The 15,103-nt window shown below is 40.2% G+C and overlaps 1 protein-coding gene across 10 annotated transcripts in view; it reads left to right on the forward strand.

Annotated features, from left to right (window-relative positions):
* The window catches only part of ADGRL2 (adhesion G protein-coupled receptor L2), a 493,138-nt gene that overhangs the window by 416,055 nt on the left and 61,980 nt on the right, over window positions 1-15,103 (forward strand). For all 10 annotated transcript variants that reach the window (XM_090049620.1, XM_090049624.1, XM_090049625.1 and 7 more), the window contains 2 exons: window positions 6,095-6,204; window positions 11,775-12,575. In XM_090049620.1, the coding sequence (XP_089905746.1) occupies window positions 6,095-6,204; window positions 11,775-12,575 (911 nt within the window). The remainder of the gene's footprint in view (window positions 1-6,094; window positions 6,205-11,774; window positions 12,576-15,103) is intronic.

A 15,103-nucleotide genomic window follows, 5' to 3' on the forward strand; every position in this document is an offset into this window, starting at 1 on the left:
GATACTCTGTCCCCAAAAGCTTGTCTAAAACCTCTCTCAGCAGTGCCTCTTGCATATTTCCTGAACCATCCTTGCAGCAACATCACATCAACCCTGCCTTGTTTTTAAGCATCGCTAATACATGTCCATTTTATCTGAACTAATATCTTTTCTTTTTCCTTAAATAGCTGGCCAGATAAGTTTTCCACGTTTTAAAGGTTTTGTTACTGTGATAACTGATAAGACTCAGATCAGGAGAGAAAATAAAGGGTAGATAAATAGTATTATTCCAAATAAAAACAAGATTCTACATCTTCCAATGGATTTGAATATATCTACTCATTTCCTTCATATTGCTTTTGTAAGATCTTCTTTTTCCCAGCTAAGTAATCACTGTCAGTCAGTCTTGGGCTTTTCCACTCAATTTGTATATGGGTTTTATTGTGACCAATCAATATATCTATCTTCTAATTGTCCACAATGCTGATCAGTCAAGTGTAAAATTAAATTTTAATACAGGCTCATAGTGATGGAAGCTTTGGTACGAACTTATCCGTTATCTGAAGTCTGATTTTAAAAGTGATATTTTCACCAAAGCAAGACTTTAATTCATTTAATCAAGCATGCCAATTCCTACAAAGAATAGTAAAAGTAAATACATAAATAACTACAATTTTATCTCAGAGGTGTTCTCATTGGTTCATTTAGGAATGATTATGTGTGGTGTACTGTAATCTGAGTAGGAGCAAGCTAGATTTTCTACCGCATTCCCTTGTTCTGCCCCTACCACCCATTGCATATCTTATTACAGAATAAGACAACTGTAAGCTACAGGAGGTGCATGGAGGGGAAAAAGGCATTCTGTGTTTTCAGAGCCATAAAAAATGTTTTCTCCCTCCATAGTCTTCTATGCAGAATCTCACATCAGTATGAGTCAAGGGCCAGGGAAGATTAAAAATGACTTTGGATGAGCCACTTATTGCAGTTTATTTTCTCCAGAATGTTTATTGAAGCTTGTGAATGATACTTCTTTGGGAAGTACTGTTATTCTGAGCAGCTGTGATTAGTTTCCTGTTCTTATCACATACTATACCACACGGCATCAATAGCGTAGCTGCTGTATGAGTTACCTGACCTGACATTTTGGTGAAGGGGATAGTAATAAGGGCTAGGGACAGATATTCAAAAAGCCCAAGCCTGGATCGATTCAGTCTTTGCAGGTTAGTCTAGCCTGCATAGATTGAACCAATTTGCAGAGTGAACAGACATTCACTGTTGATTCAGGAAATACATGCCTGTATTTTTATGAGGTTTATGCAGTGACTTATGGTAGAAGCTGAGGGGTGCTAGAGCAAGCCCTCCCCTCTTTTTGGCTTGGGTAGGGGGGGCCATACGGGCAGGCTTGAGTGTGATTGGGGAGAATTTTAAACCCCCACCGTGGCCTGCAGGGCTGCTAGGCTGTTCAGACAGGGGGAAGGAGGGGAGAGGAAACATGGCCAGACCCCAGCCCCTGGCTGGCACCAAGCAGTGAGAGTAGGGGCATGGCCAGATCCACATGGCAGGGGAGGAAGGGGAGAGCCCTGCCCAGTGCAGCGGCTCCTTGACAGCTCAGCTTGGCCTGGGTGCAGGGAGCTGGGAGCAATCCAGGTGCACAACTCCTATGGCCCCAGCTCAAGCCTCAGCTCTAGCTGGGAAGGGCTTGCCTCAGCCAGGGCTGAGCGGGGCCAGCTGCAGATGCTCTGAAGGTAGGCGTGGAGGGGCTGGCCTGGGCTGTGGAGGGCAAGGTCCTTCCCAGCCAGTTGCAGCTCTGTGACAGCCTTGCCCAGCCTGGGCATGGGGAGCTGGGAATAATCCAGTTGCACACCTCTCACGGCCTCAGCTCAAGCTGCAGCCAGCTGGAAAGGGCCCTCCCCTGTGGCCCAGCCTGGGCCAGCCCCACCAGCCAAGAGTGAGAACTAGAGCTCCACGCCCTGGGCAGAAGCTTCCAGGCTGAAGCTTCCTGCCCACCCACTTAATGCACTGTAGCAGAGACAGCATCAGCATCTGGAGATGAAAGTAGAATAGCCCCCTAGCCCTGGCCAGCATACAGTGATGGACAGCGGGCATGGTGGCAACTTTGGGCACATGAGCCCCACAGGCAGCTGTTGAGCTCTGGGGCTGCCAGTGCCTCCAAGATGGCTTGGGAAGCTACGGGCACATCCCATATGACCAGTCTGGCTGCCAGGGCACCTGCTTGTAGCTGCTGCCCAGCCAACCACCATCTTTGTGCTCTGGGTTGGGCTGTCATGGAGCTGCAGCTGGCTGGAAAGGATCCCACCCCTGGGCCAGCCCCATTATCAGCCTGCCTCAGCCAGGGCTGAGCAGGGTTGGCATGTAGGGGCTGGGCCGGGCCACGGGGGCAGGGCCCTTCCCAGCCACCTGCAGCTCCATGACAGTCTGGCTTGGCCAGGGTGTGAGGAGCTGAGAGCGATCCAGCTGCACAACTCCTGTGATCCCAGCTTGAGCTGCAGCTGACTGGGAAGGGTCCTGCCCCTGTCACCCAGTCTGGGCCAACCCCTCTGTGCCTATCCTTTGCAGTGCCAGCAGGCCAGCCCTGCTTAGCCCCCCAGCCTCAGCCTCCCAACCTCACCTCTGCTGCAGGTGAGGCAGGCAGATTGTGGGGCCATGCCGGCCAGCCAGCTCTGGCCACACCCCTACCCTGCCACTGTAGCTGAGAGGGGGGAGTGACCCTAACAGCAGCCAGGCAGACCCTTGCGGTCTCTGGGGGAAGAGGGGAGGGAGGGAACGAAGTGGGGAATAACCACCCTCCCTGCCTTAGGGGGCCATGCTGTGCCAGCGTCTGGCCATGCCCGCTCCCATGTTCAGAGAGCAGAGGGGCAGGGCCAGCCCTGCTGTCTGGAGCAGAGAGCACAGCACAGCCCAGGGCTGAAAAGCATGCTGGGGGGCTCTGGTTTAACTTAAACCAGAAAGTGGTCTGGGACAGAGGTTCCGTAAGCCAGTTTGATGCAACATTCAACCAGTTGTAACTTAAACCAGTTTTGGCCATTTTGAAACTGATTTATGTGTACGAAACTTATGTTCTGTTACAAGTTTAAACCAGTTTTCTGATCACTTATTGTGTAACTTCTATCCCTAGTGAAGGGGAGCATTGAGATGGAGATCAAAGTCAGACAGACCCTGCTTATCAATCCTTATGTTGTTCCTGTGGTTCAGCATGCAAAAAAACCTGGACATCCCATACTTCTCTTGACAGTCTTAACAGCAAATGTTTAGTGGCTCTATAGAAACCAAATTAGTAAAGTTAGTAAGGTTGTTGTTTGAGAATTTATATGGCAAGGAGAATATATATTGTTCATTCAGTCCTGACAGATCTACTCTACTATTTCATTACTGTAAAACAATGGTTCTTAACTGCAACAAGAACCTGCCATAACTGCTGCCATGGGGTGAAATTGTCCCATGCACCTTTGTTTTCAGGAGATATTGCCATAGGAAGCTGACAAGCAGCTGCTGTAGAAAGGCACACTTGTATGCATTACATCATTTAGGCAGCTGCACTGTTTCTTCTGTAGCTTTTCCTGCTTTGGTTCCAGTGTGCCTCCTGAAAACAAAGGCACGCAGGACAGTTTCACCCTGTGGCAGTGGCAGCCTGGAAATAAATGCCATTACCATTACCATTAGGTAGAGCTATGCCATACTGCTCCATTTTTTAGGATGCATGTTAGAGATGAACCAAGAAGAATGCAGCAGAAATTGTGTCTCTGTCTGCATAATGATATACTGCTGCTGCAGCTGCTAATCAGTTCTGGTCCCACTTGCCTCCTTAAAACTAAGGCATGTGGGACAGTTCTACCTGCCCATGTGCCTCTGTTTCTAGGAGACACCATGCAAGGTCAGACCAGGGCTAGCTACAGCAAGAGCACATACTCCTACAACAGCTGCTTCTCAGTCTGGTCTTGCAGGAGTGTGACACAGTTCTACCTGGCTGGTGTCTATGGTAGTGGGGTGAATATGGTAGAATTATAATGACCTATTCTACTGCTAACATTGTTACTTAACATTGCCAATAGCTCTGATTAAGGGTGAGACCTGACTTTGTTCAGTCATTGTGTAGTTCAAATGGAAGGATATGCAAAATTCTTTCTTACTATCTTCTTTGCACCTGACTACAGATAAGTTCTTCAGCGATCCATTAATTAGCTTAATTAGGTTACTGTCTGGTAACTTATACATTGGTGCCTTGTTGCTTACACAATCAATTCAATCTTCTTCTGTTTTCATGCAAATAGTTACCATTCTTTCACTGTTCACCCTCTCACACAGACACTCATGTATACAGGGCATACGAAGTTCATCTACTCATGTCAAGCACAAAATGGAGTTTTAGTTCTTCATACAATCATAGAGGTTGATCAATTTAATACTATTATCATTTAAACATAACTAATATGCAAAAATTCATACTACAACAGATGAATTAATAATAGGTTTGTAATGTATAGATTATAATAAGTATAATCTATTTAAATTAAAATTTTAATTGTGTGCTACTAAATTCTGAGTATTTTTGGAGGGGTTCCTTGAGTTTAAAAAGATTAAGAACTACTGCTACAGAAGAAATGGGGAGAGTTATCAGTTATAGTTATAGCTGACCTTTTATGAGGTAGCATGAATTGAAGAACAGAGTGATCTTGTATCTCTTGGCAATGGGCAGCTGTAAAAATCCATTGGTAGCAAGATGTATTACCTTAACTTGAAATCCAGTATTCAGGAGTGTGGGAAGTGGTGGTAAGAGGAAACTTAATAGATGACTGGAGTCAAAGGTTAGACTATTATTTAACTTTGGGCTTCTTTTATTCAGTTTGCTGACAAACAGAACTCACCAATGAAATCAGCCAAACTCTCTTCCTTTTAGTCACCAATGCTTTTCTAACGATTTATTTTCACTTCTGTATTTCTTTTTGCTTCTGTGTAGGAGACTTGCAGAATTTATTAAGTTTCATGCGCTCTGTTGCAACTGTGTGAGGTTAATTTAAATTTAATATTATTTTTGTACTTCATATACCTGAGTAATCTGAAATTGATGCCAATTCTAACGTTTGCTATTTTGTGTACAAGGTATTGTAAACTCATTGGTTTCTGGCTATTGCAGATATTTGCACAAAATTTGTTCTCATCACAATTCAGTGGTTTTCAAAAGATTTCTTCACTTAATGAAATAGAGATTTTCTTGCACAGTATTTTAGTTTGAATATCTTTCAGCTGATTCATCATTTTAACTGCTTTTCTTATTTCTAAAGGTCATTCTTTACCTCTTCCTGTAATCCAACAGAGGCATGACCATACTTGCCCTGGGATGTTTAACAATACAGTAATTTAAGTGTGAGGTTTAATGTTCTTTGTCTGCAGTAACCTTCAAGCCAAAATCATACCTTCCTTTTGGTAGAGGAAGTAAAGCTTTTCTGAGATACGCACACATTAATACATCTTTAAAAAGCAAGAGAGTGAGTTATGGTATGAGCAAAGCCTTGTCAAAGCCATTCGTATTTGTTATTACACATTATTTTGAAATGTAAACTTATACCAAAACACAGTATCATAGAGTCATATGAACCCAATATTTATTTGGGGGTGGTTTCCTCAATCAAAAAAAGTGAGTTAACATTAAAAATAAGCAAAATTTAGGTTAAAACACCATATTTCCTTGTGCTCAACATGCACCTCTTATCTAAGAAAATTTTGCTGGTAACTGGAACGTACCACTTACAAGCAAAACCTTGGTAAAGTGTGCACTTGTTCCATAAGGAGTAGAACAATGAGCAGGCTTAGCAACAATGAGCAGGCTTAGCTACTCAGTTACTTAGTCAAGGAAAGAGATTTTTTTCCTTACACACCTTGTTTTTGACAAGCAGAATTATTTTATTTCAGGGCACATTGCATTCCAGGTAAATGAGGTATTGCCTTTTATATAAAGTAGCTTCATATTAATTAACTCCAGTGCTTTATGGATTGGGTTGACCAACGTATGAAGAAAATCAGCACCATATTGCACTACGTTAGCATAAACTTGCAACTTAAAATTTCCTTTAAATTAGCCTTATTTTCCCCTCTACAGGTGCAACAACCGAACACAGTGTATAGTAGTTACTGGGTCAGATGTCTTTCCTGATCCCTGTCCTGGAACATACAAATATCTTGAAGTCCAATATGAATGTGTTCCTTACAGTAAGTATACAATTTTTGAACTTGTTCACTTCCCCTGGCCTTCACAGTTAGTGCTGGAGCAGTATTACATGCTAAAGAAGCATATGTTTATGGCCTACAGAACCATTATGCATGCAGAGCACTTACAGACTAGGGCCTCCAATTAGCTTCACAAAGTGTGGAAGGAAGCCATAGTGTGATGCTGGCCAAGTGTCTGTCTGTGTTCTTAAGTGTTTGGCTTTTAAGGCTACTGTTTTTCCAGAAAACAAACTTGAATTAGCTATTCAATAGGCCAGATAGAAATTTGTACTTTTGCCCAATACCAGTTGCTGACAAATTGGTTTGGCTTACAGTTTTCTAAAGAGGATTTGACTTCAGTTTTAATCATGATCTACTTGAAAGGCTACCTGCTGTTGTGGTTACTTTTGGTGCATGGCAGAACCCACCACTGAGATATCAGAGGTGAATGCCTGAATTATTAGATTTTGTAAGAAACTGTTGTGCTGTCATGCTTGAGGGCACAAGTAGATGTGGGTTCAAAATTAATAATTTAACAATAAACTAAAAACATAAAACAAATGTATAGGCGAGAGAATAAGAAATAGACATAACATTTATTATAAACAGAAAATCTGTTTCGTGACTTGAAATGAACTTTTAAAACATTTTTAAAATTAACTGTAATTGAGTAATCAGTAGCTTATGGCTACTTCAGCAGTTTTGCATAATATCTTTCTAATGCCAGAATTCACTACTTTTTACAATTGTATTATAATTATTTTAGTGCAGTAATGAATATATTCTTTTTCAATTGAAACATACCTGTTTTTTTTTAATTGTGCTTATTCAGCTTTTTAAAACTCTTTTAGATCATTCTTTGCAGTGGCTTCTCTATCCTGTAATTCAGCACAAAAATGACTATGCTTGCAATGGGAAATTTGGCAATAGTTATTGTTGTCTAACCCTAAAACCAAAATCACACTTCCTTTTCACATAGGAGACAGCCAAATCTGAGATGTAAAAATGCTCAAGTAGCAGAAAGTACACTTCAAAACAGTAATTGTATGAGTTCTGGCATAAGCAAAGTCAGTACAAAACTGTCCTTACTGGTTACTGCACACACTTTTATAATGTAAACTTAAATCAAAATGCTTCTTCATAGTGCTTCACCATTTTAGCTGTATTGAGCATCAGTTAAAGGCCAAACACAGATCATCTTTTCTTTTCATCTCTGCTCTGTATTCCTGTGTCATTGTGAACTGGGTGCTTTGGAGATTTTTTTTTTCCTATGCCATTTGTAGGATTGGAAGCCTACCGCATACACTGATCCTTAGTACTCTCCCTCGTGTGTGTAGTAGTGGTGGCTTGTTATAACCATTTTTCTTGTGCCACTTTTGAGGAGTGATATCCAGATCTAACCTAAATTATTTTGTTTCATAAACGGCACTTTTACTTTAGCATTATTTCTGTTCCCAAAAATCCCAGAAAAAGGGCAATGCATCTTATTCCAAAGCATGAGATCAGACAAATGCCAAGAGGTTACTTGTCCTTGGAGCCAGTTCCGGTAGGCTAGTCCATAGAGAAAATATGCAAATATTATTTTCAAACATTAAAATAATTTTCTGTGCTGTTTTAGGAAGACAAATATGGATATATTCTACTCATTGGGTATTCCTATCTACAGGAACTTTTTCTTTTTCAGTTATCAGAAGTATAGAGCCACAGCGCGGCCTGACCTGTAACACGTAGTATTCTACTTGAAAATGATTGCTATTGTTTTGTTTTTTAGTGATAATTCCATTGACATACCCCCTCGAATTATCCTGTGCTAATATAATTCAAGTCTCTGGACATCTTTTGTACTTTCAAGTAAAGTTTAGAAAGTTGTAACTGCAGGATGTACGGAGGTGACACCAAGAGTCATTACAGAGTTGTCATAGGAATTATCTCCAGTTACTGACAATTCTCAAAACTTATGGCAAACCAGTTTGACAAATATTACCATTTATCCAAACCTCACATTATCTTAGTATTCCATTTTCCCCCTACCCCACAAAATGTAACCTTATCTTCTTCCAACTTCAGTGTTCTCTGTTATACATTTCAGCTTGGAGAGCAGTGAGTTTTGGGAGACTATGTTCATTCTCTGTCTGGCCAGCTAAAATGCCTAAAATCACAAGGTTTGCAAATAGCAGTTAGCCCAACGTGAGAACCTCATTAAAGGATTTCAGAAAGTTGGGCTGAAGGGGAGATGTTGACTGATTCAAACATTTTCAAACCAAACAGTTCAGATTCCAGTTCTCACTTTTCTGAATTGATCCCTCCCTCTTTAATTATCACAATTTTGCAAAACTTGCTTCAAATCACGGTGACTGCTTTTTGCCCATGAGGCAGTAAAAAATAGTGCTAGTAGTACGGGTTTCATGGGAAAAGGTATGAGCTCTCACACATCAGATTTAACGTGTCACCCTTGTACAGCATGTAGTATATTAGCTTTTCTCTGTCTATCCGGCCTCCATAAATACATAGCTGCCTTTCAGATCATGCATATTGATTGGGCTTCCTGGGTTCTGTATTCATGGCCCTCATAAAGAAATTGTCAATGAGAAGCTTCTTTTGTTTGCATCTCAAAATTCAGATCTATTGCTGACATTTTTCTAATCCTCTTCAATAAAAAATATTTGTTTGTATGCTCAGCTGAGTCACCATTAAAAATGGAATTCCCGACAAATCTGATATGCATTTCTTTGTCCTAAAATAAGAAGGTTATTGATTAAATTTCAAAGAAATTATGCTGCACAATGCATGTTGATACTTTGAATAACAGAAGTCGGCCCTTTTAGGATTAATAAGCACATCAGAAGAACCGCTTTCTAAATCTGTACATAAAATTTTATTTTAAGCCTTATTTGGACTCAGGAATTCAATGGAATCCATTTTAAAAGTGTGTGTCTCTCTCTGTTTGTGTGTGTCTCTCTCTCTCTCTCTCTCTCTATTGATTGGACTTTGAAGCATTTGTTTATTTCAATTAGCCCATCTGTCCCTGAAAAAGGTACAGCTGTACACAAATGTACTCAGAGTAGACATGCCACTAATGATTTTTGTTATCCCTGTCTTTTTGCCCCTGTCCTACTATTACTAATTCTAAGCAGGTACAATATTTCTCATTGCTGAGGAATAAGCTCATGCATAATAGTTCACAGACAGAATCATCTGAAAGTCATTAACACTGAGTTGTGGAAACATAAGAATTCTGTTTTTTTACTCAGATAACTCCAGAATTGCAAATTGCAGGAAGGAGAAGTATGTTATCTGAAAATGTATAAATGAGCAATGTTTAGGAAAACTACCATCCATTTTGAGAACATTAGTCAAAAAAAGTTCTTGAATTATCCCTTAAAGAAACATTAGATGGATCATCCAGTGCCATTCTAAGAAAATAGTCGTATGTAATTTTGTTAAATGAAACTAAAAACCCAGAATATTTTTTGGAACAACAAATACCTTTCATGGATAATACCATAATGCCAAAGTTGTAATACTGTAGAAATAGTTTTGATACATGTCCTTTGTATCAACAGATGCTGTTACAAAGAATAGTGCAACTGGCATTATCCAGATCATTTTATGAAACTGACAGACATACTTCAAAGCCCACTGACAATGTGAACTACTTTATATGAGTAGTAATTATTGAGAAGCTATTTACTAACTGGACTTTGGTTGTATAACACCCTTCATGTAACTGTAATCTATTTCTTGAAGCATCTTTGGAAAATAATTGTTTTAGTAATTTAATTCTGCTAATCAGGTTTGTTTTAGGAAGGCATTTTCCTTTTTTGGTGTGTGTCTGGTGGGGATGAGTACTTATTTTAAATGCTTGGTCTGATTGTCTTTGCATACTAGCTTGCTGTTTCGGGCTTAATCGATGATGCTGAAGAATATCTGATGTTAACTTTTTCTTCTCTTTTCCTCTTCCTTACTGTGCTTTTGCTTCTTTCTTCTAGATGTTTTCGCTTGTTCCTCCTAGTCTGATCTTGCAGTTCTAGACTGAGAAGTTACAGTATTTTTCAAGATTAACACGCCAGGGGGAGGGGAGGGGAGAATGGGGAGACAACCTAAGGAAGCTAAAGAAAATGAGCAACTTCCCTTACAAGAAAAAAACAACTAAAACCCCAAAGGATTAATTGGGGGGAGGGGTTTATAAACACACACATTGATTTATATATTTTATTTAATTAATATGTATATGTTTACAAACACACACACATATACACATATATATTAATACAGCATTAAAAAAAGCAACTTGATAGGATTTATGCTGTGAATTTGGGAAGGAGAAGAATATGTATATCATGCATTAGTAAAGTCATTCATTATTTATTCAGGCTCACTAAGTGAAACTACATGCCAACATATCTATATTGCCTCCTTAATCTACTAAAATGATTGATCCATGTTCACTTATGTAACCTTAGAATCTTTCTCCTGCTAGGTTTTCCTGTTGTCTGTTTCTCTTTATCCAATATAGTGCAGTTCTTATTCTCCCTATATTTAGCGTCTGTTGCTAATTTAATCCTAGATTAATAGTCAATTTATGTTAATCTTCTTTCTTTTTTCCTTGCACTTTTTTATTTTTCTTCCGATGCTTAAAATAGAAGTGGAGCAAAAAGGTAAATAACGTATACAGTCCAAACCCCAGCTCCTTGTTATGTGCCTTATGGATGTTAACCTCTTCCCTTCCCCTCCCCACAACACTCTGATATTATGATAATCAGCAGGATCTCATAAGTACACCTCATAAAGAAGTCGACTGTTTGCAATAAAGTGACTTGGCTGCTTAAAATAGGTGGTGGGGTATAGTGTCTGAAATACTTGGGTTGGATGGGAGACTCCCTTGCTTTCTCTTTCTCCCTCTCTCCGTCTTTCTTTCCCTCTCTTTTTTTTCACCCTTGGGTACTCTCTTGTTAATAAAGTGTCATTTTGCCTGGCTTCCAGAACCCTCTCCATAGCATGCCATGGTTACAGGGTTTCCTGGTCTGTTCCATTCATTGCTTTGGTTGTGTTTTGTTTTCTCTGCTCCTAATTGCTTTCTCTATATACCTGATGATTTGTTTTGTTTCTTTACTTTTTAATTGAGGCACCTCCTTTTTCAGCCTCGCCACTTCTTAAAGTTCTAAACAAGTTGATGTGATTTTTTTTTTTGGACTGAAATGACTTAACACACTGCTGCACACCAGTTAAAAGCTCTGGAGCGTAAATCCTGTATTCACTAAAAGTCTAAGATGAAAATGGAAGAGTAGCTCTACATTTTCAGTTGTACGTGTATGCCATTGAGGCTTGGTCTGTACTAGTGAAAGCAGTTTCCATCCACTTTTTATATTGGTACAGCAAGAACATGGTAACTTTAAGAAAAGTGGATGATAAAGGTAATAATTGTACTAACTATAAAATAAGGTATAATCCAGTGCCAGTTAAGTTGATGTTTTCTTCCTGACACAACCATTATGATTTACCAAGCATTTTTTGATTGCATGAATGTTTTAATTTGACATAATTCTTGTCTTGCTTCTCTCTGTGACTGTTAGTTTTTGTTTGCCCGGGGACCTTGAAGGCAATTGTGGATTCACCGTATTTATATGAAGCTGAACAAAAGGCAGGTGCTTGGTGCAAAGATCCTCTCCAGGCTGCAGATAAAATATACTTCATGCCATGGACTCCATATCGCACTGATACTTTGATAGAATATGCTTCTTTAGAGGACTTCCAAAATGGACGACAACAGACAACATATAAACTTCCAAATCGAGTGGATGGTACTGGATTTGTGGTATATGATGGTGCTGTCTTTTTTAACAAAGAAAGAACCAGGAACATAGTAAAGTTTGACTTGAGGACTAGAATCAAGAGTGGAGAGGCCATTATCAATTATGCTAACTACCATGACACTTCTCCATACAGATGGGGAGGAAAAACTGATATTGACTTGGCAGTTGACGAAAATGGTTTATGGGTAATTTATGCTACGGAACAGAACAATGGAATGATAGTCATTAGCCAACTGAATCCATATACACTTCGTTTTGAAGCAACATGGGAAACTACATATGACAAAAGGGCTGCATCCAATGCCTTTATGATTTGTGGAGTCCTCTATGTAGTTCGATCAGTATATCAAGACAACGAAAGTGAAACAGGCAAGAACACAATTGATTACATTTACAACACCAGATTAAGCAGAGGAGAATATGTAGATGTTTCTTTCCCCAACCAGTACCAGTATATTGCTGCAGTGGATTACAATCCAAGAGATAACCAACTTTATGTGTGGAACAACAACTTCATTCTACGATATTCTCTAGAGTTTGGCCCACCTGATCCTGCCCAAGGTATGAATCGGCTTTCATTTCTGCAAGCTGTTTATATTTTCCTTAATAGACCTATAGGAAAATGGTTTTGTTTTTAGAATAGACTTTGACAGAAAGAAGGATTTCTTTGCTAATCAGTACTCCTAGCAATACTGCCGCCACATGTTGTTGTGACACAAATTTGAAGTGCCTTCAAGTTGCGAGAGAATTATTTTGTTTGGTTTAAATGCTTGTATTGGTATCATGTGCCTTCCAGGAGTTTAGTTACTACTGGTCAGTTTAGATTTCCACAGCTAAAAAGGCAAAGTTCATTCATTTTGAGGCAAAGCCAGTTAGCATTTGTGGTCTTTTACCTGACTTTAGAATTGATTACAATATACATGCAGACCTTTTAACTTCTTGGCGCCAGCAGTTGAGAGAGATGTGTGCTAGAAAGTCCCAGAGGGCTGAATGGGGTTAATGTGCAATGCCAGGCATAAATATTCTGAAGGTTTTGCAATCCTGCTTTCCCTATCTCCAGTACTTGCTTAGACAAGATTATCCAACTTCTTTCTAGAAGATTATGACATTGTTGAAGTACATATTCGTTTCTATGGGTAAGTATGAAACAATTGCCATTCTGTTTATTTGAACTGAACATAACTACCCACAACACTGTGCATTAGCTGCCTTTGGGGACTTAGATCTTCTAAGAAAGGACCTCCAACAGGCACAAACCACATGTTAACAGCTATAGGGAGAGTAAATTAAGAAAATCTCTGTGTGGAACATTTTGGCAAAAGGAAAAAGGAAGAATATTGACAAGCTGCTTTATCACTAAAAGTGAGTACTATATTTTTCTCGTGTCATTGGTGCCTACATTTAGTAACACATGTTTCCACATTGTAAAGGATTTTTCTATGTCCTTCTCTCTTCAAAAGTTATACTGATAAAATCAGTGGCACATATTCCCTAGTGGGGATACATCTGTAGCAGTATAAAGCTGTTTTATTCTGGTATAGAGATTTCTGGCCAAGAAAGGTAGTAAGCTAAACTGACATAAGATACCTTTCTACTGGTATAACTGCATAACACACCAGGGGTAGGACCAGTATAACTATTGTCATAGGACATAAGATCCTTACTTAATATAGTTATACCTGTACCAAAATTTATAGTTATACTTGTACAAAAACTGTGTAGACTAGATCCATGAGATATTTAAAAATAATTTTAATGAAACTTTCATTGCTTTTAAAATAAGGATGGTTGCAAACCTAACTGTGGGCAGGGGAAGAGGGTAGAGCCTTGAGTTTTTCCCCTGTGTGATACTACCAACAAACAAACTGAGGTTGCCCTGGGATAGCTCCTTACCCCAGCAACCCTCAACTCCATTGCCTTTATACCAGAGCCTGCAGATGCAGTGAAGGAATCTCTTCCAGCCCCAGATGGCGACCCCGTGGGGTTTTCGTAGATTTTTTTTTTTAGGTCCTCCTCTCTGTGGAGAGGTCTACCTGAAATATTACTTACCTAGAAAATACTCTTTCCACAGGCAATACGTAGGAGCCAAACTGAAAGATGTATTTCATAGGATAAAAAGATTGCAAATGCAAAACTGACAATAGATCTGGAGACAGAAAGGCAAAGCAAAAAAAAATTCCTTGCCTGTTCATCTAGCTACATCTTGGCCTTTGAGAAAGTCTTGAGAGCAGCACTGGAAATCAGCCTTTCTGTGGATTTCTGCTGGTCCTGATGACTGCCAGCCCACAGTTAACCGCTTAACTCTTTCCATACAGTATCCCCCACCCCCAAAACCGTTCTTGAAAGTTCTGGTCTGCCTGAGGCACCTGGCACCCCTTTGTCTAGGTGGGCCATTCCTTTCAGATGCCTTTGCTAGCACTGAAGCTCAGGGTTTTAGCCCGGCAGGCCAAATGAATAGTTCAGGGCCAGTCCATGGCTCCCTGCCACCTCCACGTTGCCCTGTGAGCCAGGATCAGGCTCCTGGATCTTGTTCCAGCCCTGTGCCATCCTGTGCACCTGATCTAGCCTGCAGGGCCACAGCCTGCAAGACATCTCACAGGCTCATGAGGAGCCCTGTGGACCGATTGACACGGTGCCATGGGCCAGATCTGGCACCTGGGCTGGGGTTTGAGCACCCCTGCTCTATAGACCTTGCCCCAGAGTCACAATAACAAGAGAGTTTTAGTCATTCCACACACTCCTTTCCCTTGGCTAAACTGTATCCAAAACTATAAAGATATTTACAGATAGTTCAACATAATCTATACAGTGATAACAGGAACATAAATAGATACAGGATAACATTGGGTTTCCAATGCGACCACACATCCATATCATTACAACAGAATACAAGAAAACATTCATGACATACCACAAACACTTCAGGGTTCATGACAATGATTACACCTGGATGCTGCGGGATGTTTAAAAATGGGTGAAGCACCTAGAAAACAGAGGCACTAGTTCTAAGAAGCTTTTGGTGTTGGAAGAATTGCCCTAGAATGTCAGGGTTGGAGCCCTTGTTTGTAAGTTGAGGGAGGCAGAGGCTA

Source organism: Crocodylus siamensis, chromosome 5 (genome assembly GCF_052110815.1).
Source record: "Crocodylus siamensis isolate JL-2025a chromosome 5, ASM5211081v1, whole genome shotgun sequence".
Taxonomy (NCBI): Eukaryota; Metazoa; Chordata; order Crocodylia; family Crocodylidae; genus Crocodylus; species Crocodylus siamensis.